The sequence below is a fragment of the Cupressus sempervirens genome, chromosome 10 (assembly GCF_028749045.1).
Source record: "Cupressus sempervirens isolate cs-2001-9-10 chromosome 10, ASM2874904v1, whole genome shotgun sequence".
NCBI lineage: Eukaryota > Viridiplantae > Streptophyta > Pinopsida > Cupressales > Cupressaceae > Cupressus > Cupressus sempervirens.
In genome coordinates this window covers 827,652,414-827,680,096 of record NC_143127.1, presented here as the reverse complement: position 1 = coordinate 827,680,096, position 27,683 = coordinate 827,652,414, and the positions used below count along the sequence as shown (strand labels likewise).

The 27,683-nt window shown below is 37.6% G+C and overlaps 1 protein-coding gene across 2 annotated transcripts in view; it reads right to left on the bottom strand.

Annotated features, from left to right (window-relative positions):
• Positions 1-27,096, bottom strand: part of LOC149536503 (photosynthetic NDH subunit of lumenal location 4, chloroplastic-like) — a 118,190-nt gene extending 91,094 nt beyond the window's left edge. For both annotated transcript variants that reach the window (XM_089805840.1, XM_089805839.1), the window contains exon 1: positions 26,584-27,096. In XM_089805840.1, the coding sequence (XP_089661966.1) occupies positions 26,584-26,964 (381 nt within the window). In that variant the 5' untranslated portion in view covers positions 26,965-27,096. The remainder of the gene's footprint in view (positions 1-26,583) is intronic.
• Between the last annotated feature and the right edge of the window lie 587 nt (positions 27,097-27,683).

The window sequence follows — 27,683 nt, the reverse complement described above, 5'->3', positions numbered from 1 at the left end:
TCTTCACGAATTCTCAGCCTCTTGGGAATCTCCTTACTGGAATGGTTTGGGTTCAAACTCCTGATGTCTTGGCCTCACCTTTAGAAGTGATGTACTTGCTCTATGATGTTGGTTTCTAATTAATTTGGATTTAAGAAAGGAAAATTCAAGTTTCTGATAACTTTTCTCCACTTACAAAGTTGTCTTTTCTCTTTGCTATACTGGTTCTTTGATTCCATCTTGCCATTTGAATTTGGGATTTAGATTCATATACCCACTTTATCTTTGATCCTAAATCCACATCACCTCCTTGCCCTTTGAATTTATTCTGCATTTTTCCATTGTCTTTCTTGTTCTTGAGCATCTCCCTTCTCCATTTCTCGATTTCTCCTAGCAAAACCAGAAGGATCTTCCATTGAATTCATGACCACAAATGCAAATCAAAATACCTTAAGACATTTTTAATTTTCAACAGATTTGCAATTTCATACTTTTTAAAATCTGATTCTTTTATAAATTCTGAGTTCAAATCCCTGAGCCCCTCCAAACCTGATATTTTTTCATGTCTAATTTCAGAATGTTTTCACAGGTCTTTTCCAAATTTGTTCAGCGCATATGAAATTTTCCCAGTTTCAAAGTAGATCCATACTGCTAGGAGAAACATAGAGGTTTTTTAATTCTGATTTCCTCCTTTCAATGTTGGCCTAACGTAGAGGGTTTAAAATTCTGATTTCCTCCCTTCAATGTTGGCCTACTCAGATTCTCCCATCTGATTTTGAATTTCACTTACTTTAGATCAACCCTATCTCTATCAGGATGACCTGTGTGAATAATTTGACTGATTCACAACAAACAACCACACCCCCAAAATTGAAAATTTGTGGTCTCTAAGCTGGGTGCATTTTGAGAGGTAGTTGGAAATACATTTCCAACTCAAGATCCGATTTTCAATCTAGATGAGCTGGATATAGATTTCCAGCTCATGGTAGTATTCTGACCATGAGTTGGAAATCTTCCAACTCAAGCACTGGGTTAATTTTAGGTCACCTCATCCTCTACTTGGAATTTAGGATTTTTACCTCATTTTTTAACTTTAATTTGCCCCTTTGACAGTATCTGTTTTTTGCTGATTGCTGATTGGATTCAACCCAGATTTTATTCATTTTCTAATTTTATTTTAAAATCTGGTTTTCATCTTTGAAAACTTGATCATTTCATCTCCCAACCACATTGGCATGCCTCCAAACTAGGGCAGACTTTTGGCGGTAGTTGGAAATAGAATTCTAACTCATTGTCGGATTCTGATCTAGAGCTGGAATTTGATTTCCACCTCATGATCATAATCCGAGCATGTGTTGGAAATCCTACAATTCATGAAAACACTCACATGTTGGTTTGTTACCATTGAAAACTTAATTTTTCTCTTTGTTAGTAAAAACCTCCTCCTTTATCACTCATTTGTCTGATTTTTAATGGTATCTCTCTGAGATCTGCATAAATGAACTCTCCTTCAGTTCTTCATATTCACATTTTCCTATTTCTACCTTAGTCTTCATGCCATATTCTCTATCCTTGGACTTAATGTCAGTATTCATGCTTGTTCAACTTGGTGACCTCCAATTTGTTGTCTTTAAAATCAAGTTTTCTCCATGTATTTCAGACCTCTCCAAATCAAATTGTTGGGTTTCAAGGTTTCATTCATGTCTTGATCTAGTCCTTGCATCTCATACTATATTCACTCCAACCTCATCCTATCATACTCCACTTCATTCTTTCTCAGGCACTTGGATGTTTAACTCGAGATTTCACCTTCTCGATTGTTTTGACTCTCAAGTGGGTGTGACTACTAAAGCTTCTCAGACTTAACCTTCTTACTTGGAGGTTTTGTGAACATCACTACTATACTAAAACTATCTAAGACCACTTTTATTGCCAAGTGAAAAGAGGAGGTCTTTATGCTCAATGGGTTGATGGTGCAAAGACCTCACAAAACCTTCCTGACTTCTTTTGTGCAATACGAACCTTTAAGCTTTGAGATGGGAGTAGGGAAAGCAGAAGACTACACTTTTATTTTTGGACTTCTAGGAACACATAGATGTACATAATGGGGCCATTTCCTACTGAAAGGAAAACTAAAAGACTCTTTAAGTACAAACCTCATAATCTTGTGCATACACAAATGGGTGGTTAGGTGAGCAAGGGGCTCTATTGCATATCTGGAGGAACAATCACATGTTGAAAATGGACAATCTTTGACAAGGCTCCAATTAGGCACCTTGTTTTCCTTTTCAGGGGTGGAGGTTGGGCTTTTTGTCACATATTTCTCTAGAGGTGATTGTTTCTCTAGGGATAAGAAAAATAGCTCCAACTAATCCCAAAACTAGCCATCATCTTCTTCATTTGTGTCTTATTCCGTCACTTCGTGCTTTAGTCTTTGTCCTGCTAGGCCCTTTCAATCTCTAGTTTGGGCCCTCTGTTAGAAAGTAAAGTCCACCAAGATAACTAAGAGGGTGGGGGAGTGAATCAATTAGTAGAACAATATTACTTTAGCAACCTTATTAAACCTCAAACATGTGATCAATATAAACAGCAAACATAAGAAGATACACATACACAATAACACCAGATATGTTAACTAGGGAAACCCTTGATCAGAGGGAAAACCCTATTGGGGATGGTACCCACAAAATGATGTACTAATATATAAGTTCCTTGTAAGGCAATGGACTTTGTTAAGAGCCAATGAAATACATTCAATACATATCAGTTCGTATTAGGAGACTTTGAATTCCTGTGAGGAGATTCCAACCTGTTAGGAGTTGTTGAAGGAAGAAGGACACACTATCCAAACAGCTTCAGGGGCAAGACCACCAAACTCACTGTCCAATCGGCCTCTATATTATTCCCTTCACAATAATAGATATACAACTGATCTCAGCAACTCAAACTCTTGCTCTGTCCTCTTATTGTGCCTTTTCTGCACCAAACACTTCTTAGATCTCAATAGCAGATCTGCAAACTCGCACCACAATAATTCCTTTGATCGCTTAGTCACATTTACCAATCTCCTTCACTTATCGATTACACACTTGATCAATTCACACTTCATCACAAGGAAATTAACTTTCCTTTATATCAAGTCCTCAAAATAATTCATTGAGTTGGCCTTGAGGCTTTTCCAATTACAATTACAATAGGACCTCATTTAGATAACACGCTACATTACATCTTTTCATAATTACATAATAATGTCAGCTCACAGTCTTCACAACTTCTCGTACGTATGACCTTGGACTTTGCACATTGACTGACGTCATCATCAGGATGTCTTCTTCCTCTGTCTAACTGCGCTCAACCAGATTCTATCCCTTTTAGGAGATATAATCCAATTACCAGAAACCACTTCTCAGGAACTCTGTCTGCAAACTATCTTCTATAAATCTCGAATAAATGCTACCAGTCTTTGACTTTCTGCATGCGCACTTAACCACTAAATCAGGGCACTCTGCAGAACATGCCCTCAACTGTGCTTGATCCCATTTTCAAACCTCAACTCGTACGGTCTCAAACACTGTCTGCTACTCTGTCAATCTTCTAAATATTTTAACATCAATGACAAACATAGTCATGAATGCAACACACGGTCATGTTGTCAATCTCTCCAATGCTCCAACAATGCTAGGATATTCCCCTGTATGAATATCATCAACATGCATGATAACGCCCTCCTTATCTTCAAGTGGTTGCTCCTTTCTCCAAAAGATTGGGCTTCTCTTACAGTGAGAGTGTTTCAAGAAGAAAGGCCTGTGGGAGCAAAAAATCCTTCAAACATAGCATGTAGATGCTTTCTTAGAAAATAGGGTGGTGTCGACATTGGAGTAAAAACTGACCTACCTATGTCTTTAGGTCGGTACATAGGCTAAACGTTGTCATGGCCTAGGTCTACATGACCATTCGAATAGCGTTATGCCTCAATCTAATCAAGCTCTTGCTAGAAGTCACACAAGATATCCCAAGCATGATATCTATGTGTATCCTACGTGCAAGCAACAAGGGGAACAAGTTATAAAGGCCATCATGTCTCCAACCGAAATGTTCCACGATGGAGCAATGCCAAACGTCTTGATCTTTGAGGTTCAAAGAAAAATTTCATCTCCAAGCATAATCCTTATTATGCCAAAACGTAATAAGCTTTGTAGAGAACTCCTCCGGAGCTTATGTTTCCAAGGATAGCACTAACTCTTAGCCATGAGCGAAAAAGGGTTCCTCTAGGCATCAAAAACTATTGTTGGTCCCTAAGAAGATCAAGCCTACATAACTATGGTTGTGCAACTTTGTAGGAGTGGGACCTAGTGCCCCTGCAAAAAAACCTATAGTGTTTTAGAAGTTATCTCTTCATTCCTCAATAGAGAAAAGGGAGAACAAAACTTAACAAAGTAAAATCTACGATACAAGGCAATATATCAAAGCCTTGTCTACATTTTGCAAGTTCATAGTGAAACCTTAGTAAAATTTTGAAAATTCTTATTCCAAGGGTTCCACCTTTGGGTATGGAGCAGTGAAACATGGGGACTATCACACCCCTCTCAAACCTCGAAGTACACATCCCCAAGACATCCCTGCACCGAGTACTTGGAGTGCCCAAGTACCCACACCTCTGCTATTCCACAACCATGCCTCCGTTGGGAGGGATACTTGAATTTCTTGTTGAATTTTGATTTTTGAATGTTACTATTGGGTGTGTTACCATGTTGAATATTCAAGGTTTTAGTTCGTGTTACAATTTTGCTATGTTCAAGTATTTTAATTTGGTGTGTTATATTGAAACATCATTTCAAAACTAGAATTTCAAGTTCTATATGTATACCATACAAAACCCATCCCTACTCCATCCTCCCCTTGTCATTGTCCCCTAGCCATCCCCCCTTCCCAAAAATGAGGCCCATTGTCCACCAATCCCAAAAACTTGTCCCTAAGTTTCGTCATCCTGACATACCCCAGTACCAGTGTTACACTGGTATGGACACTATGTAGGAGAAAGGGTCCAAGTAGAGGTGGAGAGCCCCAAACAAGAGTAGCTCTCGCTAGAAAAAGAGACAATCCATGGAAACTATCTTAAATCTCGCTAGAAAAAGAGACAGTCCATGGAAACTATCTCCAAAGGGAATCCTACTTAGAAACACTAGTTAATCTCTTTGAATCCCAGACATAAATAGTTCATATAAACGTCCATTACAAGTACTCATATCTAATTAGTTTTCTATCAAGGGATGCAAATCTTGTGCAACACAATCTATCCTTGAAGAGACTACCAAGACTAGCTGGGAGTCACGTGGAGTTTAGGGGAGTAGTTGGCTAAACTTGTTTCATTCAGGCTACCTACTCTGCATTTTATACAATTTCTCCATTGTTAAAAAAGATTGAATTCATTGCAATTTTAGTCTCTATCATTATTAAATGTACAAATAGTCAAATTAGTCAAATAGAAGTTGTTTATTTGTTGTAATTAGTTATTTATATTGCATTATCAGTTATCTATATATATTTTTTAAAAAAACATTAAAATCATAGATATCACCAAAATATCAAAAGAAAAATAGAGAAAACACAAAACACAAAAAAATATCTTCAACTTAGTCAGATAGAGCCAATCAGTCTCTTTGCACTATCTCATGGACCATATGTTCCAATTGTTTTATTTAGTGACATTGTCTCCACAACATCATAGAGCCCACTACACGTCATCACCAACTTTATAATTTGGGCTAAATTGGAATGTTGGATTAAGGAAGTGGGCAGCTACATGTATAGGCCTGTTAAGTAGATTGTGCCATTGTCAATCAATGACAGTACATATGAGACCATATTTATCCCGATTCCCTACATAAAATTTTCTAATTGCCTCTTTCACCATATCCATGCCCTCATAAATGTATCTCATTGTAGGCTTGTCTCCATCGATAATTCATAGAAGAACAACAAGAGGCTCTACGAACTGCAATAATTGTGAAAGTAGATAAGATGAGATAAGATAAACTATTAATGTCCGAAAAGAGACCATAATTAGGCCTAAGGGGTTGAAAGTACAAACAAAGGCCAAAAGGCAGCAAGACTAACAAACGATGTCTGAGAAAAAGGAAACAAATAGAGCAAGAAGAAAATGAAGAGAAACAACATTGTACAAGAGAGACTTTGAAACCGCGAAGCAACTAGCGGTTCGTAGTCGCTGAAAAGTAGCTCAAAACCGAAGGATAATTGTCTGTGTGTGGAGAAGTCTGAACCCGTCGCTAGAAAGAGCAGGGTCCCTATCGCAATGGTGCATGTGTGTGTTATCTCTGTGCGGTCTCATCAATCTAATGTTAGTGGCAATGGATGAGCTCCCACACAACTTGATTCCCCTAGAAGAGGTAACCGGAGTGAAGAAGGAAGTGATGAATGGATGAAGGGACATAGATCTAGAGGGGGAATACTCTCGAAGAATGAAACCCTAAAGACGGAAGGCCTCCTGGAGATAGAGAGAAAGACTATTGATAATCATATTTGAAGGAGGATAGGGACCTGCACTCTCTGAAAAAGCAATGGAAGCTCCCTTGAACCTCATAGTAAACCAGACACGAATAGGAAATAGATCTCAGTCTCAAGCACACTCATGTCACAACATTGGAAAATTTGCTCATCTTTGTTGGCCTAGTGATCTATCTAGCTATGGAGCCAATAAGACCTAACTCTAAAGCATCCTAATTGGATACTTAAGGCATGAAGCCACCATCGGGAAGAGTAGTAAGGCCGAACAATAATACCATCCTAGACGTCAATATAGTGAGAATATTGTGCAGTTGTCATCAAACCAATGATTTTGGGGACAGGAGCTAGGGCAGGAGGGATGAACCACAAGGGGGGCAGAGAAATGAAGGAAAGAGAGGAAGGCAGACTCTCGAATTGCCTTGGAGATGAGGTCTTACATAGTGGAAGCACAGAACAAGTCTGTGAGTGGAGCAGCCTTAAGAGCGTACCTAAGGTGGTCGATGAAGAAGTCACGATCAGCGTCAATAAAGGAAAAGGTGGTGCAGGCAGACGATGGCAACGCAAAGGGGCAATGGGGGGAGGACAGGGGTGGGAGGGGAGGTGACGAGAGGGGCACAAAAGGTGAGGCTAACGAGGGAGTGGTCAGCCAATGGAAGGCGAAAGACGGAGAAGTGACTTATGAAGGGGATGAGGGAGGTGTAGGAAAGGATGTAGTCAATGACACTAGCACCACCACAATCGAGCCAGCAGGTAAATAACTTAGAGTTGGGGAAGCAGGCGAGCTTGTTAAGAACCACAAGAGCAGAAAACTCACAGAGATGAAAGAGATGTCTACCATATCGTGTCAACGGGCCATCAAAGTCATCCGAGAAATGCTGTAAACTAGTCGTATCACTGTCAGACTTGAAAGTCCAAAGTGAGTCAATATGTCAATCATGAAAAGGAGCCTAAAGATCTCTAGTACGGGCGTTCGAGTCCCCTAAAATAACCAAGTTCCCCAAAGCAGAGAATTTGTCAATCCAGTCGCTGAGGTCACCAAAGGGGTCACCCTCGGGGTTGTGAACTGCATACGGAGAAGTAGTCGATGGGAAATAACAAACAGCAATGAAGAGATCTGTCTAGTCTACCTTTGATACGGACCCACATGAATCTAGCAAGGTCATTAGAATGCATAATACTCATCATGTTGACGAGGCAATTGCGGATGAGGTAGGTCACCCCACCCGAACCCCTAACACCCCCAAAAAACCTAACCTCATCTTGATGGACAAAGAACCACTAATACTCAAGAATATCAAGACAGGGAGGAGTCAAGGTCTTGTGCATCTCAATAACAAGAATAACATCCACATCTCCAATGAGATCCATAAAAAGACCAGGTAATGACCAAAGGGTGTCATTACTGTTCCAATAGTGAACGATCAAGGAGTCGTTGGACCTCTCTGTCCCATCCTTATCTAGTGAGAGTCATTAGGCCTAGAGGTGACCTAGATTCCAAACTAGGTGGAGGATGATCTCTAATAACTGCCCAATTACCCTCAAGGCGGGCTATAGCAACTAAAGATTGGCCATACTTAAGCTCATTAACATATGACTTAGTGAGATCCTCATCAAGATAGATTTTACATGGTAGAGGGTAGAGCTTTCTACAAGCCCTTAGAACTTGTAGCTTGTCTGATGTATTAAGAAAACTGATAAAAAGTGTGGAATTGTATCCTATCCATGCTCTATTGATGAGAATCTCAAGAAATTCTAGCTTGTCATGAAGGAAGGCATACACCTTATCAGCTACATCTGCGATGGAAGATGGGAGGCCACGAACTTTTAGATTAAGTTCCCTAGCTCTCCGTGCCCATCCATTTGAAAGCTTGGACTAAACAAGCTCCTCAAGACCCGCCAAAGGAAGTTGTTGCTACTGTCGTTTCTCATTGTTGCAGACTTCTACCCATGTTTTTAACTATCTCAGTGTTTCTTTTTAGTACATTATGGCAGCTAGGAAGCTCATCTTGCATTTCTTTAATGTCTTTAATCTTTGTAGCCTGAATAGAGCTCTCATCAAGATGTTGTTTAATGTTTGATGCCTCAACATTAATGGTAGAAACTTGAATTTTGAGTGGTGTATTTATGTGTATTCTCCTCCTCCAACGCTGATAATTTATCTGTGAAATCCATCTGAGAAGAAGTTCTTCAATGGTATGTTAATTGTAGTTTGGGCGTGTCCTCCATACACCATAGATCCACCCGATAGTGATCTATGAACTGTGAACTGAAAAATCTGCAACAACGAGAAGCACAAATTTTGAAAACTAGATACTGGCTTGTGTTGCCATCTTTTACTGGGAAATCTGCCAAAATTCACTCCAAATTTGACTAGATTCTACAAAATTAAACAATGATGGCTACTGCAATTGAACGTCACAATATCATTACAAGGCAGAGCCAAGGCTTAGATTGCTCTCCATCAAATTCATTTTGTACCAAAAAAATGCATAGAAAGGAACATTAATCTTTAAGTTCTTTCAAAAATGAACAATGAACTAAACAAGTGTGAACAAAAATGATGAAATGAAACAGAATTGAGGACAAAAAAGAAAATTACCTCCACAATATACTTGGTTGATTGCCAAAAGACACTCTCATCAAAATTCCAATTGGTCATGTCACTTGTTGCATTGGTCTTTGCATATAATGATGAAGTCCACTCCCCACTTACAAAGATGCATTTCAAAGCATCCTTCAACTCGAGAAAAGATTGCAATGTTACAAATCGGGTGACCCCTAGATGAGACAACACTTTTTTATTTGTGAATTTCCTCATAAAGTTGAGGACCAAAGTATGATTATTTATGAATTTACAAATATTTCTTCCTTTCTCTACACATTTTTATCTAGGTATGTTTGCCAAGATCCTCCAACAAGAGATCAATGCCATGAGCAACACAATGGGTCCAAAACAAGTGGTGGTGCCTCTCCGTAAGAAGCTTACCTGTAGCAACATAATTTGTTGTATTATCTGTGACTACTTGTACCATGTTCCCCTTACCCACCTCCTTCAACACTTCCTCAATTAGTTCAATAGGATACTTGAATTTCTTATTTTCCTTGAAGCATCAATTGACTTCAAAAACACTATGGCACCTAAGGAAAGAAAAAGCAAATTGGTACAATCATAATTCAAAAACTTAATCACTAAATCAAAATTGTGAAAAACATCTCCTACTTTTCAACTAAATCAAAAGTTTACTACTAGTAAGTACTAAGTACAAATTCTACAATTACCTACTGAGGAGAAAAGAAAATTTAGTAGTTTTCTATTTCTTTTATCGATTCAAACATCAGTCATGATTGTGGAACTCTTCCTCCTCCATACCTTGCACTGCTCCTCAATTGCAACTTTTACATCAGCCAACTTTCGGTTCAAAATAGGACCTTTAGCTCCTTGTCATTAGGGGCTTTCAATGCCGGACCACAAACAGTAATAGCATCTATCGCAATTTTCCAATAAGGGGACCTTGAAAAATCCTGGATCAAACATTTCCTAGGTCAATTTAGTTTTGTAGGCTGACATCCTTGAGAAATACTGGGAAACACAATTTAAGGAGGGAGAGATTGTAATGTTTTCATGCTTTGGATCTGCCACAAACACCTTCAAAGCACGATGATTACCTTAGACACAACCCTCAAAGACTTTCAAAGTAGGACACCGCCCCTACACTTGCACAATAGTTATTTGAAGCATTGACTTTTCATACTATTATATATGTCTCATACATTACATAATCAACTCATTCTGAAAGGGAAGAGACACATATTGGCTAGGAGACTAAGAGCAGGTGCAAATTCCTCAATGATTGTGAAAAAGGACCCATATAACACCATTGATGCTAATCGCAAGACAGTAGGTTGCAAAAGGAAGTTCAATGCCAATTGTAATGTCCCCACTTTCAGGTACTCTTTACAAAGTGGTTGGTAACACTTTTCAAGGACTACATCAGATGGTTTAGAGGAGGTTTTTGAAGTCACCAATGAGTTCAAAGGATGTATTGGATAGAGTTATGTTGGACAAATTGTTTAAGACTTACTATTTTTAGTATCAATTTCAACATTATTTGATATGATGACTTACTATTTTTAGAAGTTACTATTTATAGTAACTTCTATTTCAAGTACCTTGTCAAAGTTTGGTCTTCCCTCAGCTTCAACATGCAGCATCTTTAGTATTGGGATTTGTATCGCCAATATTTTTTGGCCATACTTTCTATTTTTAGAAAGTCGCATGAGGAATGTCAGCAAGGTCGATGTATGGATTTCTATTTTATTTTAGCTCAGCAAGCACCTAGATATAATTATTTGATAGTGAATTATAGTCTAAAGCCTTATAATTAAAATAACATTATTATTAAAATTAAAATTTAATGTTTAAATTTAATGTCATTTTAATAAATGTAAAGGTGGGACACCTTTATTATGGCGCCTCGGAAGTTATAAGGTTATAAATTGTTTAATAAAGTGTTTTATGGAGATAGGCACCAATATAGGGAGATATAAGGTAAATATAAAAATTTATTCATAAAGTGGCAATATGTTAACTGAAAATTATATAAGAGGCCACTTCACTATTATTCCCAATTGCAAGTAAATATGAAAAATTAAAAAGGGGGAAAATTAAATGGGAATTGCAGAAGCTTTCTTGGAGAACTATAAAAGGACTCATTTGGATATACTTGGTTTATTTCATTTTTATCTCTAAGAAGTTTGGGAGCTTGGCTTTCAATGCAGAAAATCTAAGGACGAAAATCTTTGAAGTTTCTTGGTAGTTTGAACAAAAACCCAAATCTGTCTTTTGTGTCAATTCATCGAAAATTCACCATTGGGCTAATCGTCAGATTGCTAAAGTTTTCAACTAGAAATTCTGTGGACAGTTTGATAGGAATTGAAGATAATTGTAGCTTCAATCATGGCACAACTATAGCATGGCATGGACCTCATAAGATCTATCCAATCCTTGCAGCAAGAGTAACACGATGGAAACAATAAAGAACAATTGAGAGACTAGCAAGATCAACCTTCTTACTATCAGCAATTTCAATTACAATGGATCTGCAAAATTCAGTCTTATGTGCCAAGCATACAGGCCTGATTATACAATGAATTTTTCAGCTTCTAGCTTCAAAGAACTAATCGTATCCTTCGATTTGCAATGCCTCCAAACTAGGAACAACTACCGAAGTTTATACAGTTGCATGAGCCATATGTCAACCTCCAAAGGACTACATTCTCGAAGAACAGCAGAACGTATTACAAATATAGGTCAAGGCCCAAATCATATGGATCTCCCGCAATTTAATGAAATAAGAACAGGTATTCAACGTGGATATCAGGTAAGGATCCAAGAACCTCGAGATGTGTGCCAATGAGCTTTACTGATAGAGAAATAACTTCGGAAGATCAGAAAACACAAACTGGTCATGAAAGGTGTAGAACAGATAGGTCCCGCCAAGAATCCATCAAATATCTCTCAAAACAATATCAGATTGAGGATAACCACAAGGTCCGCAATAGCAACAGATTTTGACTGAAGGAAAACCAGAAAACCATAGAGATTAAGCAAACTGGAAAAAATAAGAACAAACATATTTTTGGTTGATGCAAGATTGCCAAGAACCCAAGATGCTCTTGCATCACATTTTCAAGAAGCTTTCATAAGAGCTTATGAACTAGAAAGTAATTTCAAGACTTCTGAAGCTATATTTTTATCGTTGCTGGAATATTTTATGAGATTTTGGCATAATGGTTTGTATATTTTAGGAGAGTTGGACAATACTCAGGGTTTGAAGGTCGGCACTTTATCAGATCTTCAGAAAAGATTATTGTTGTTATCAGTCACTTTGGTCACCACTTGGGACAGAAGTACCTTCTACCAAATATTGTTTTTATATCCTTGCTTCCAGGTATGTTTGTGTCTATTTTGATTTGTATTAACTTCAGACCTGGAACATTAATCTGCTGTTGCAATTGTATCAGACCTATATTACATCTGATCTAATGCTAATAAAGCAAACTTTCATTGAGACACTTGATATTTTGGTTTTATACATTTAGTATTTGAACTTCTACACGTTCTTCTTAATTGGGCATTGAAATTAAAAAAGAAATCAGAAGTCAGACCTTGCATGCAAAGTGTTTGACAAATGTCAAACACCTGAAACTAAGATAACAGGGCTGAGTTAGTAAGGGTTCTTGCACTTATATTGCTATCGGCTGCACTGGGAATGGCATTGAGCAGCATTACACACAGCCACGAATAAGGCCTCTGTTTGTACCATACAATCTGAGCTTGTATAGGGAGCCTTCCAATCGCCTATAGAGAACTACCCAAGTATGGTATTCAAGATTGAAATATGTTTGAATTGACTGATCTGCGAGGTTTCCTTTATTTTTTAGAAGAAAAGCATACTAGATTTGTTTATTTAATCATATTGAGAACTCTTATTGCTTATAAATCCATAGCTTGAAGAGTTGTCCAGATTGTTGTGCAAAAAAGAAATAGTCATCTGCTACTATTCTGAAATTTGCAATTGAAATCTGAAAATTTCTCTATAATTATTATTTGAACTGTGTATATCAACTGGGAAACTTTAGTGGGTTAATTCAAATGATTTTATTTCAACCTACACATATGCATTGAGATTATTGGTCTCTGATTTTATCATTTGGAGGCATCATAAAAACAAATTATGCATCATTCTATGTTATCCTCTAAGTTACCGATTCGGAAGTGGATACGAGATGTGGGAAATTATTATTTTTTGGATGCGGATGCGGGAGGAAACGTGTATGTGTGTGTGTGTGTGTGTATTTCTTTGCATATATATACATATGTGTGTGTGTGTGTGTGTGTGTGTGTGTGTGTGTGTGTGTGTGTATGCAAAGAAATGCAGGAAATATACAAAAACAAATAATTTGATAGTATGACTATGATACTTCATATTTTATCAAAATTCATATGATATATCAATATGTGCTTGTCTAACATTAGAGTTTAATCTTAGACAATAAGTTCAAATAGGTCATGTTCAAGATTTCAACAAAATAAAAACTTAGTTAATGATTGAAGATTCAATTAACTAATAATCTAATATGCATCAGAGTCTAAATCATAAGGATTTGCAAGAAGATCCACATTCTCATCACAATCTCCGACTACTGAAAGATCATTTCAACCAAACATGGTTCCGGATATGCTAGATGCACCATGTGCCATGTTATCATCATCACCATCTCCAATTGTAGTAAGCTCATGGAGTGTTGCATCCAAATCCGCACACTTAGGGGCTATATCCCAAAGCTTTGTTTCCCTTTCCTTGTAATGATAATTCTTACGTGACAAAAGACGCAAGTTGGTGTGGACAAAGACCAAGTCCTCGGCTTTCTTGGAGCCCAACCAATTGCACTTCATTGAATGGATAAAGGAGTATGTACTCCAATTCCTTTCAGCAGCAGAGGAACAAGAAACCTAGATAGTTGTTACAAAACATACAAATGAAAAGAAAATTAATTTTAAAGAATGTGTGAAACACTAAATTCTAGAATGCAAGTGTAAACATAAATATTAAAAGTTTAAAACATAACAAAATTAAAATCTTACTTGTGATAGGACCTTGATTGCAAGAGGTTGAAGATGCTTGAAAGGTTGAGCATACATGTACCACCATATGACAGCTCCCATTCTATTTTGGTCCTTTAGTGCAAATGGAGAATGCTTTAACCCCAAAGCAAACAGCCCAAATTCTTCCCTCAGTTTTTCATGCATTTCTTCCAGTGGGAAAAATCTTGTAAGAGTTTTGTGGAACCCCTCAACAACCTCCTCATTCACAAATGGTGCAACTCTATCCGACATAGTAAGTACCTCCTCACCATAGTACCTAGGAGATAAAAGCATACACAAGGAGGTGCAATTGGGTAGTCATCTTATTCCAATGGTGGTGGATGATTGCTTCCACTTGATTGCTTAAAGTTTCGCTTTGTGTAGGGTCACTCATGTGCTTGTATAAAATGTTTTACCTTCTCGACCATGGTGTCCATGCCATCATACACATCCCCCAAGCAACATGTATCTGTATCAGAAAAGTGTTGCATAGTCACGATGAGCTCAATGAAATCCAATACATATGCCACATGAGCCCACCAACTCACTCAAGACCAAATCTCTAACCCTCTGACCTCTTTCTGAATTTGAGGCCTTCCATATGCCCCATTGATTACTAATGACCATTTGGGTCACTGCATCTTTTACCTTGAGGAGTCATCTCATAACAATTGTATGAGATGCAAAACTGGTCTCAACAACCAATGCAAATTAACAGTATGTCAATTGACAGTAAAATTAAAAAATTTAATTTTTAACTAAATTACAAATCTATGAAACTTAGTATTTTTTAAAAATTAGTTTACCTTCAACAACTCCAATTTGGAGTATGCTCTAAAAATGGATTGATATGCGGTGGTTTGTCACAAACATTTGTATCTCCTTCCCCTCTTGGTATATTTTCTTCACCCAATCTATTTTAGTGCCAATCTTCTGCATGATCAAGTTAAGGGAGTGAACGGTGCATGGGGGCCAAAAAATATAGTCATATCGACTCTCAACCAAAGCACCCGCACCCCAACAATTTTTGGCATTGTTTGTGACCACCTGTACCACATTCTCACTAACCACCATCTCAATGGCCCCGATGAGAATTCTAGAAATGAATTCAGAATCCTTCACTTGCCCCTCACAATCAACATCCTTCAAAAACATTGGCCCTTTGGGGTAAACTGCAATCACATTAATCAATGATCAGTTTCTTGCATCTTTCCAACCATCTAACGCAACAATTAGACCCAAAGTTGTTGTGAAGTTTTCACACCATCGCCCCAAAATTTTTGGGGACCCCCCTTTTTTTTTATCGCCTCGGCAAATTTTTGGATTGTTTAACAATTTTGAGTTTTGAAAATTTTAAGCCTTAGACACCTTCAGGGCCAGTAGGGAGAAGGTTAGATTTATTTTCACCCGGTTTCAACTTGATTTTCTAGAGCCACCAATTTTATCCTTGAGCCGAACAAATTTTAAAGAGCAACACTTGGTAGGATAAAATTGTAAATTTTGTACTTGACATTTTTCTTTTGAAAATTTGGATATAATTGTGTAAATTTGGATAATTTTCAAAAATGAAAATTTTGTTAAATTTGGTCTTTTGGAAAATCTTGATTATTTTTGGTGAAAAAGATTAATTTTTGTGATGGTGAAATAAAATTGCAAAAATCGATTTTTGGCTTTAGAAGAAATTTTATTTTATTTTTGTCAAAAAATAAAATAAAAATAAATAAATAAATTTATTGGCATAGCAAAATCGATTTGGGTAAGAAATTGCAAAAAATTGATTTTAATAGATTAAAATTGTCTTGAAAACTTTTTGCGTTTAATGAAATTGGTAATTTAATATTGAAAAATGGCTTTTGGTTAGCCAAAATCCTATTTTAATGACGTATTAATTACTAAATCCTTATTAAATGAAAATATTTAACATCTCCAAGGCACCAACCATTTAATTTCTTTTTGCAATTTAGAACTAATTGGCAATTTTAAAAGTTAATTTTCATCATGGCAAAATTAGTTTTGGTTAAGTATTTAATTGTGGGCCATAATTTTGCATTAATTATTTGTTTTTCTTTCTCCCAGGGTCCAAGAAGAAAGTTGGGTATAAGAGGAGGCCTCTCTCCCATTTCTTCCTCACTTCTCACTTCTCCTTCTCAAGGCGTTGGTGATTTTGCAAGAGCAGATCTGCACTTTTCTTGCTTGGCAAATTTTGTGGAGGGTGAAATTTGTGGGAGCCGAAATTTGTGGGAGCCAAAATTTGTGGGAGATAAAATTCTGATTTTTGCAAGAGGCTAGGATTTTTGCCCTAGGTTGGGTAATTTTATTTGGAGGTGAATTGCATGGTAAATTTTTGATTTTGCAAGGGATTTGAACTTCTTGAAAGTCATATCCTAGGTTCCAAAAAGTTGCTGTAAGTTTACTGGTTAAGGTGAATTTTCATCATCTAGAGTTGCAAGGAGTGCTTAAGCTTGTTGATGCAAGTTTTGTATCACTTACATAACATATTAGTAATTGGACATTTGATACAAAGTATCAAACAGACAATTCCTCTCTTGAAAAGTTATTACTCATGAAGACATAAGCAATAGCTCCAATGTTCCTTACACCATTGGATACTCGCTCAGTTTTATCGATGTGATTTGTTGGTAATCACGTAGGCGGCCTTACGCTATTCATTCGAGGATGACTTGAACTTTGGTGGGATGAAGGTGATGGTGGCTCGGTTTGTGAAATGTGTGGAAGCAGATAATGTTGATGGTCGCGATGATGGAGGGTGTGTCTACCGAGGATGATGTTGATGGGAAAGCGATGATTGTGGGAGGTGAGTGGGTGAGTTCTATCACTTGATCTACTCTAACTTTCTCCTCTCTAAACTTCAACTACCTAGCTACTCACTATTCTACTCCTCCTCCTATGAATGGAAGGTTAGCAAACGGACGGGGATCGAACCTAATGAGAGCTGACCAGCGGCCTCACTTCCACAAGTGCAATGATTCTAAGGAAAAATAAACTAGTTTACCACACAAAGCTTCCCAACCAGCCGCTAAGATGCTAGTGGTCTAGTATTGATCCCTATCAAACATTTACCAATGCTACCACACAACTATCCACCTACTTTACTTTCACTTGAACAACTTAAACAACTTGAAATAAAGTTTTGCTTCAACAACTTGAAAAGAAATCTAACTAAGTGGAAGTAGAAAACATGCAATAACACCCAATGTTCTTGATCAACATGCCAATCGCAACAATGAAAAAGAGAGCAATTTTGGTATTATCTTCGCAACAATTTCTCCGACCCTTTACAAATGAGAGCAAATGGCATTTTATAGGGGCCAAAAATACAACGGACAGAGGAGATCAAAACGAGATCAACGATCCAGATTGGATCCTCAAAACCCTAATTAGGGTTGCCACCCCATCGGCCAATGAGAAGCTGCCACCTCATCAATGGACCAATGAAAAAAGTGCAAAAAGTGGCAACCAATGAGAAGGCACCAAAATGGTGGCCAATCAGAAATAGACACTTGTCCTATTCTAGAAGAAAGGGAAATTGCCACTTGGGCTTACATCAAATGATCTTCTAATATAAATCTTCCCTTTTCTTTCATTTTCTTAGCTCAGGCAATGAACTTAGCTAGCCTTTCATTAACTTCTTCCATAGGAGGACAAGGTGTGTGCTTCGCATTGAGTTCCGCTGTCTTTGCCATGCTATTCGCTGCTTGTAGTATTTTTTCATGATCCTTCTCATATTCCTTTGCAAATCCAATAAAAGCGCTGAGAGAGGAAAGGGTGCCCAAATGCTTTTTCCTGATGGCAACCTTTCCCAACTCCTCCAATTTCGATCCAAAATCTATCTCGCTGACATCTTCTTCTTTGATATCTTCAAAACCAAGGGCTACGCCGTTGTCGCTCATCATGGTCACAGTGGAAGTGTCAATGCCTGGGCCGTGATGTGCAACTGCCATTTGTATATCCTTTTATTGTACTGCCATTGGTATTGGTTATTCGTCTCATTTTCGAGAAGAAGGGAGTTTTGGGCATCATATCCTCTTTGTCTTTCTTAGTGTTCGCCCGCTTGGGATTCTTACTTGCACTATCATTGTCCATGCTCATCGCCCTATTATGGGATAGTAGAGTGGTGGACCAAAAGACAAGAAGAACCAAGCGGAGCAATCCTTAGACTAGAACGAAAGATGGATGTCAGCTTAAGGACCCCTCGCAACTCTAAATGATTTGAAATTACCTCTACCTATAGCCAAGGGGGATTGTCCTTCCTTCAGTCTGTCCCTCATCCGTATCATGTCCACTGTACAAATATTGGTGTCAGTTATTCTCTTCATTTTCGAGAAGAAGGAAGTATTGGGCGTCATATCCTCTTTGTCTTTCTTAGTGTTCATCCGCTTGGGATTGTTACTTGCACTATCATCCTCCATGCTCGTCGCCCTATTACGGGATGTAGAGTGGTGGACCAAAAGGCAAGAAGAACCAAGCGGAGCAATCCTTAGACTAGAACAAAAGATGGATGTTCAGCTTAAGCACTCCTTGCAACTCTAGATGATGAAAATTCACCTTAACCAATAAACTTACAGAGACTATTCGGAACCTAGGATATGACTTTCAAGTAGTTCAAATCCCTTTGCAAATTAGGAATTTACCATGCAATTCACCTCCAAATAAAATTACCCAACTTAGGGAAAAAATTGCAGCCTCTTGAAAAAATTAGAATTTTATCTTCCACAAATTTCGGCTCCCACAAAATTCGGCCCCCACAAAATTCGGCTCCCACAAATTTTGCCCAAGTCTAGAAAAAATCTGCTCCTCCACAAAATTCGCCCACATGGAGAGGAAGAAATGATTTGTGAAAATGAGATGAGGAGGAGACTCCTTTTATAGCCAATTTTCTTTCTCCATAACGCTGGCCTACATGGTCTAGGAGAAAACAAAAAAAAAAAAAAAAAAATTCAAGTTAAGGCCCACAATTAAATACTTATCTTAAAAAAATTAATTTTGCCAAAAGAAAATTTCACTTTAAATTTACCAATTAGCTCCAATTGCAAAACGAAATTAAATGGCCTTGAGGGTGTTAAATATTTCCATTTAATGAGGGTTTAGTAATTAATACGTCATTAAATTTTGATTTTGGCTAACCAAAAGCCATTTTTTCAATATTAAATTACTAAATTCATTAAAAACTTAAAAGTTTTCAAGGCAATTAATCCAATTAAAGCCAATTTTTTGCAATTTTCTACCAAATCGATTTTGCCAAGCTAAAATAAAATTGCATCTAGAACCAAAAATCGATTTTTTTGCAATTTTCCACGTTTCAACAAAATTAAAAAAATTTCACCAAAGAAAAATTTGAGATTTTTCAAAGACTTAAGTCTAAAAAAAATTTCTCTTTTGAAAATTATCCAAATTTACAGAGTTAAAACCAAATTTTCAAAAGAAAACGTCTTAGTACAAAATTCACAACTTTATCCTACCAAGTTGAAGTTAACTTAGAAAATTATTCAGCCTAGGGATAAAATTGATAGCTCTGGAAAATCAAGTTCAGAAAACCGGGTGAAAATAAGCTAAGCCTCCCATATCTGTCCTGAAGGTGCCAAGGCGTGACAATTTTCAAAATTCAAAATTGTTGGACAATCCAAAAATTTGCCAAGGCGATTAGAAAAAAGGGGGTCCCCAAAAATATTGGGGCGATGGTGTGAAAATCTCACAACAATGCTGACATCCATCTTTCGTTCTAGTCTAAGGATTGCTCCACTTGGTTCTTCTTGCCTTTTGGTCCACCACTCTACCATCCCATAATAGGGTGACGAGCATGGAGGATGATAGTGCAAGTAACAATCCCAAGCGGGAGAACACTAAGAAAGACAAAGAGGATATGACGCCCAAAACTTCCTTCTTCTCGAAAATGAAGAGAATAATCGACACCAATATCTGTATAGTGGACATGATATGGATGAGGGACAAACTGAAGGAAGGAAAATCCCCCTTGGCTATAGGTAGAGGTAATTTCAAATCATTTAGAGTTGCAAAGGGTCCTTAAGCTGATATCCATCTTTCGTTCTAGTCTAAGGATTGCTCCACTTGGTTCTTCTTGCCTTTTGGTCCACCACTCTACCATCCCGTAATAGAGCGAGGAGCATGGAGGATGATAGTGCAAGTAAGAATCCCAAGCAGGCGAACACTAAGAAAGACAAAGAGGATATGATGCCCAAAACTCCCTTCTTCTTGAAAATGAGGCGAATAACCGATACCAATGGTGGTACAATAAAAGGATATACAAAAGGCAGTTGCACATCACAGCCCAGGCATTGACATTTCCACTATGACCATGATGAGCGACAACGGCGTAGCCCTTGATTTTGAAGATATCAGAGAAGAGGATGTCAATGAGACAAATTTTGGATCGAGGTTGGATGAGTTAGGAAAGGTTGCTATCAAGAAAAAGCATTTGGGCACCCGTTCCTCTCTCAGTGCTATTATTGGATTTGAGAAGGAATATGAGAAGGATCGTGAAAGGATACTACAAGCAGCAAGCAGTGTGGCGAAGTCAGCGGAACTCAATGCAAAGCACACACCTTGTCCTCCTATGGAAGAAGTTAACGAAAGGCTAGCTACGTTCATTGCCTTAGCTAAGAAGATGAAAGAAAAGGGAAGAATTATATTAGAAGATCATTTGATGTAAGCCCAAGTGGCAAATTTCGCTTTCTTCTAGAATAGGACAAGTGTCTATTTGTGATTGGCCACCATTTTTTGTGCCTTCTCATTGGTTGCCACTTTTTGCACTTTTTCCATTGGTCCATTGATGAGGTGGTAGCTTCTCATTGGCCGATGGGGTGGCAACCCTAATTAGGGTTTTGAAGATCCAATCTGAATCGTTGATCTTGTTTTGATCTCCACCGTCCGTTGTATTTTTGGCCCCTATAAAAGGCCATTTGCTCTCATTTGTAAAATGTCGGAGAAATTGTTGCGAAGATAATACCAAAATTTCTTTGATTAAGAACATTGGGTATTATTGCATGTTTTCTACTTCCACATAGTTAGATTTCTTTGCAAGTTGTTAAAGTTGGTTTCATTTCAAGTTGTTTAAGCAAGAGTAGAGTAGATGGATAGTTGTATGGTAGCATTGGTAAATGTTTGATAGGGATCAATACTAGACCACTAGCATCCTAGCGGCTGGTTGGGAAGCTTTGTGTGGCAAACTAGTCTATTATTCTTTTGAATCATTGCACCTGTGGAAGTAAGGCCGCTGGTCAACTCTCATTAGGTTCGATCCCCATCCATTTGCTAACCTTCCATTCATAGGAGTAGGAGTAGAATAGTAAGTAGCTGGGTAGTCGAAGCTTAGAGAAGCAAGTTAGAAGGAGCAGGTCAAGCATTAGAATACATCCATTCACCTTCCATCACCTCCGCTTTACCATCAACATCATCACTGGCAGACACATCCTCCATCACCACCACCATCAACATTATCTGCCTACGCACATTTCACAAACAGAGTCACCATCACCTTCATCCCACCAAAGTCCAAGTCATCCTTGAATGAATAGCGTAAGGCCGCCTACGTGATTACTAGCGAATCACATCGATAAAACTGAGCGAGTATCTAACGGTGTAAGGAACATTGGAGCTATTGCTTATGTCTTCATGAGTAATAACTTTTCAAGAGAGGAGTTGCATGTTCGATATCCCATATTGAATATTCAAATCCTAATATGTTATGTAAGTGATACAAAACTCGCATCAACAAAAGTTTTCCAAGATATTTTGATTGGTTGAAGGTTTTTCTCTACATGTGTCTTCTCTTGTTGCAATAGAGTTGTACGCACCTTTTCAAACCCCAAGCTTGTGTAGTCAACTGGTGATTCTTTGATTGCTGCCACCATTTTCTTCCAATATGATGATCTCAACAAGTTGAAAGGAAGGTCATTTGCATAGAGGCAACGTGCAATAGCTTCATCAAAAGAGTCTCTTGCTTTGATTTTAAATGCAGTGTGCAATGGGCCTCTTTTGCAATATGAAATTCCCACCTCTTCATCATCCTCTCCTAACACAAGTACTTGCAAGAATGGTTGTTGGGAGGATACAACTGGTTCAATGGGTGCATGCATCTTGCTCTTTGAGAATGGACCTTGATAGTAGCTTTTTTTTTATCTATTGACCAATGCATCAACAGTTTCTTGTTCTCTTACAAATGAAAGTATTTCTGCACTAGTTATCCCATTTCCATTTTGGCCTTTGGACATTCCAAATCCTTTGCCAGCAAGGCCCATAAAATGAAGCTTCACCCGGGAATATGAGCTATTGAAAGGTTTTCTTTTGTTGCTTTGACAATAATTGCACTTCAAATAGTATGAGCCACCTCCTACAACCTGCGATATCCGTGTTGTATGTCTCCACAAGAAGAACCTATATCAGTTTTGAAATTAGCAATCCCTTGCCCTCCTTGGCCCCCCTCTGAACTTTGACTAGCACTACCACTGGCCCTTCGTTCTTGCCTAGTTTTTTGCAACGTATTATATAAGAAAATAAATAAATTTTAATTAGGTCCTAACAAGTATGAACATCATGCATACAAGTGGAAAGAAGTGACAAAAACCTACTAAAATAGATACCCAAACTTGCTTCTTTCTATCTTTTAAAAAAAATTGAAAAAAAAACTTTAAAAAATTCTTCAACAACTTGAAAAAATTCGTCAAGAACTCAAAAAATTCATCAAAATACTCAAGAATGGGATTATCACTTACCTTGAATGATTTAAACTCCTTCGCGAAAGCTATCTCTCGCCCTCCGATCAATCCTCTTCGAAAATGTTGAACTTAGCTTCACAATGGCAATGCAAACTAGAAAGAAAATGAGAAGTGGTTGTAGGTGCAAAAAAAGTTCCAAAATGAGTTGTGAATGCCTTAAAATTCACCTTTAGGGTCATTTTAGGGTTTCATTAAAAAAAAACCTAAAAAATCAATTTAGGCACATGTATAATAGGGAACTTAAATTGTTTTTGGGTTTTTCTTTATATTATTGGCCATTGGGCCTACGAGTGTTGCTTGATGCTTCTGAAAGGCCTATGGAAGCTGGTTGAAAGCTAGCCATAGGCTTCCGAATGTGCATAGAAGCCAGAAGCTGACCGGAAACCAACCACAGGCTTTCAGATGCGCGTGAAAGCTAGAGATTGTCTTTCACACGCACCCAAAAGGTTGTGGCTAGCTTCCACGTGCATCCAGAAGCCTGTGGCCTCAAGGCTTCTAGAAGAACCACGTATTTGTCTGCTTCGGATGCGAAAACCTGCCCTATTCAAGAGGAATCAATATCCTAGGTTATTCTGAACAAAGATAACTATGACTCTCGACAAAATGGCGTCCTCACAAATCTCAAGTGGCTTAAGCATTTTTTTCTCTCTTCTATGATAAGTTATTTTTTTTGTAGGTGATATTTAGAAGCTATGGGTTCAATAATCAACTCCTACTAGAACAAAGTGAACTAATTTGTTTAGAGTCTTTAGACACATATTCATTACATTTGATAAAAGCATTGTCAATCCTCATGAGGATATCAATGTTTTATGTTAGCTATAAATAAGGCATTATATGAGAACACAGCTTATTTTGTTAACTTCAAAATCCTAAAAATAGAAAGGAGATGATGAATTAAATGGCAAATTAGAAAAATAAAAAAGCAATGGATTTGTCACAAAAGGAGTGGAAGGAGGCAAAATTCGGGATGAGTTTAACCAAGGTCATCTTGGACAAACCCACTAAGCTTTTGCAGCACCTTGGCTAGATCCATTGCCAAACCAAACCATGGCCCATATCTAGGCCAGATTGAAGCTGAAACTATGGGTCTAGGGGGCAAGCTTTTAACATGGTTTTAAAGTATTCAAAGAGGAAAATAGAAATAGAAAGGATACTTGCCTCTACTTTTGTCATAGGGTATAGATTATTGTTTAAGTAATGAAGAGAGACCTTATCATATAACTCTCTCGATAAGAATAATCCTTGCAGAAATAATGAAAGATGATTAATGCAATTGATATTGACCTGATTTTTCCAGCTAGTCTAAAGAATTAGATAGGAAAAACTTTAAGTTTTCAACATATAGGTTTGGTCTCTTCCCTCTATGACTTTCTTTTTTAAGCCTCTACGGAATATTTTGATAGAAAGCCAACAAACCAAATTCCCTTGACACCTTACCAATGAATAGATAAACACCTTCTTTGATCGAAGAGATTATATGCTCCTTGTATATTTACAAATAAAAGATAAGCAATGCTCATAACCATGGTTATACCCAGTGTTATCAGCCTCAAATTCGGCTCGAACCAGGCAAGCCCAAATCAGGCTCGGACTTGGACTCGACAAGGACACGGCATGGACTCAACATTTAAAAACCCATGAAATTCAAAGATTTTTAAGGATTTTAAATATTTTTCATCCATCATTTAGCCAATTAACATCAAATACACAATAATTGAGATAAATAGAAGCTACTTTGCCAACATCCACAACTTTTCCTAGATCACATAAGTATAAATGTGGATTTTTGAAAGAAATTACTTTAATTGAATAACATAATAGAAATATAGTGTCACTATCAAATGTCTATAATATTCATGGAATATGCAATGCGTTACATCAAAAGTTCAAAACATATATCAAAATAAAGGCTCATAGTAGCCTATGTCCTCCTACGACTATGCTAAGATAGGTCATGGAAGACTCTAGAACCATCCTCTCTCCCTCTGTGTGAGGTTGAACCTCAATGACATCTTCATCATGATCATCCTCCTCATCCTCGTACTTATCCTAATAATCTTCTTCATTAGAGTTGGATCCATCACTCTTGGTCTCAAGGTCCTGCATTGGGTCTCCTCGTGCTCTAGCCTCCTCCACTACTATCACCACTGCATCTGCCTCTCAATCCACTTGATCAACCCACTCCAAGTTTTCATCATTGAAGACAGGATCATCAACTTCCAGCTTCAATTTGACCTCAAATAGCCAAGACAAGTTGTGGGAGATAACACTGTTGAAGGCATGATGAATCCTAAAATTTGGCTAAGCCTAGAATTTTTGAAATCCCCCAAAATCTAGAATTTGCATTTTAACTCTTGTGAAGCTGAAAGCTATCTCAAACATCTTGACAATATTTATACAAATATAACTTAAAGTATAAATGCAACTTATTCTTAAATGCTATATTTGTATAAATCCTCCTGCCCCTGAGCTGAAAAAAAATCGTTGGCTGATGATAGAGTCTGACCAGCTGGACTCGGGGAGTCAATGGAAACTCGCTCAGGTTTTGGTCAAGTCTGAGGCAAGAGGCTACCAGCCTTGGGAAGGCTGCCTCGCATCGGAACTCACCGACTCCTGTAACACTAGTTATACCATCTTGAGGAGATATTTCTAGTCACTAATACCTCTTTTTTAAGCTTCCTATTGGATGTGTTTATACTTTGCATGTTTTGCAGTCCTTATAGACTGTAAACTAAGCATAACTTGTGGGGTTTAGGAAACCAGCACTCCTACAATAGAGGAGATCAGGAGAAGTAGCACATGTCCCCCACCCTGTATATATATATAGGGCCTTTTATCAAGTTTCATTTTCAGTCCATGATTTTATACCCCAAGTGTTCCATTCATTCTAATGAGAGATGGGTTTGTGCAAATCACTACTCATGAAACATAGGTCAATGAGTTTGACTCAAGAACTAAACAATTGAATCCTGATAACAATATCAAAATTTGATTTGCTGTGGAAAGTATCTCCTACTTATCAACTGACAATATTGCCAAGCACTTCGATATTCCCAGTCAATTGACATCAACCATTGCCAGATTGTAATCGGTATTTACTGCCGCTTAATAGAATTTGAAAGTAAGTGAATGTAAAGTCATACCAATTTCTGACTGAAAATATTGCCTGAAAGCATCAACTAAAGATAAGTTATAATTCTATATTTTTGTTTCTATTTCTGCTTTGGTATATTAACCCAAACCAATGATACTTGAGCCCTGTTCTCGTGCTTCTCGTGTAATTTGCCAGTACACTGGAAGAACAGAGTCAGTTCTCTAATGTTCCTGGCATTGTTTTAGTACTCGAGCATGGGTGGTTCCAATAATGTAATTGTAATGCCCAAGCGGTCGTTGTGAAGTTGTATTGGAAATGAGCGTAAGGCCCTGATCAAAGTTGAATTCCTTCATAGTTATGACCCATGACTCTGCCAGATGTGGCAAGGCTGTGTAATGATTTCTGGGTACACGAAGACTATTATAATTACTAGAAACCTGTCCAATCATATCCTTGAAAAGATTGACCAAATCAAGAGAAAACAAAAAATAAACTTTGTAAGTGTCATTGCCAACTCCAAACCACCTCTTGTGCAAGTTCAAATTCAATGCGGATACATATATGTACAGAATTGAAAGTACCAAAATAAGTTCGCCTTGAGGAGGTTCGATCCCTGTCCCAACGACTATGTCACAGTATCCAAGCCCAGAGGGTGCGAATGTGAGCTCACAAGATTCCTCCTCCTTTTTCTCTTCCTCTGCTTCAGCTGCCATTGTCATGGTCAATGTAGTTGCTAATAGTCCGCAACCCAATTCAACAAACCTTCTTCTGGAGTTGACGGGGTGAGTTCTTGAGCACTCAGAGGTGACAACGTCGAATCCAACCCCTCCATCTGGTGATAGTTTTTCCAACCTACAGACATGCGACTGCCTGCATTTCAAGCGCACGGGGCACTCGGTACAGCGGAAAGCTCTGTCAAAGATTGGTCTCTGGGTAAGAGGGAGGATTGATGCAGTTGCCATTGAATTGAATTTCGAAGTAGCTCGGGATAAGGCAAACTGTGGCAATCATTTCAAATATCCGTTCGGGTTTAAATTCGATAGCCCAAGTGGGCTGATCCATTATCCACCCTTCACGTAGTCTACTCTTGTGGTGAACCTCCCCGGTTAGAAATGGCATGTTTAAAAGTGGCATATTATTAGTGCCTATGGCATGGATACTTATGCATTGCTAATATGACATTAACACTGATTAATCAAATCAAAGAATTTAAAAGATTATATGAAAGTTCAAATGTTTATATCTTTTTCTAATTTAAACTTTTCATTTATTTTATTGTTTGATATTATTGGTGGAGGAGAAAATTAAAATATTTTCTAACAACTTCGTCATGCATTAATGAATGCACTAATTGTAACTTTATCTTTTCTACATTTGTGACAAGTTGATAAGATTTTTTTTATTCAATCCTTTTATCTTCCACCTTACACAACATGTCTAATCAATATTAATTATCACAATCTATTTTTCTTCAAATATAGAGTTAAATATTTTTAATTTGTTCTTTTAAATATATTTATTATTAATTTTACATTGATGTTTATTTTTAACTATTTGATATGACTTGTTCCTAAAACTTCATATAATGCATAAGTTCGTAAGTGTGTGTCTTTTTAATATAATTTCAATATGTTAGATCTTTGTATTTGAATTTCTAAGGTTTTAAAAACTTTGATTTTTT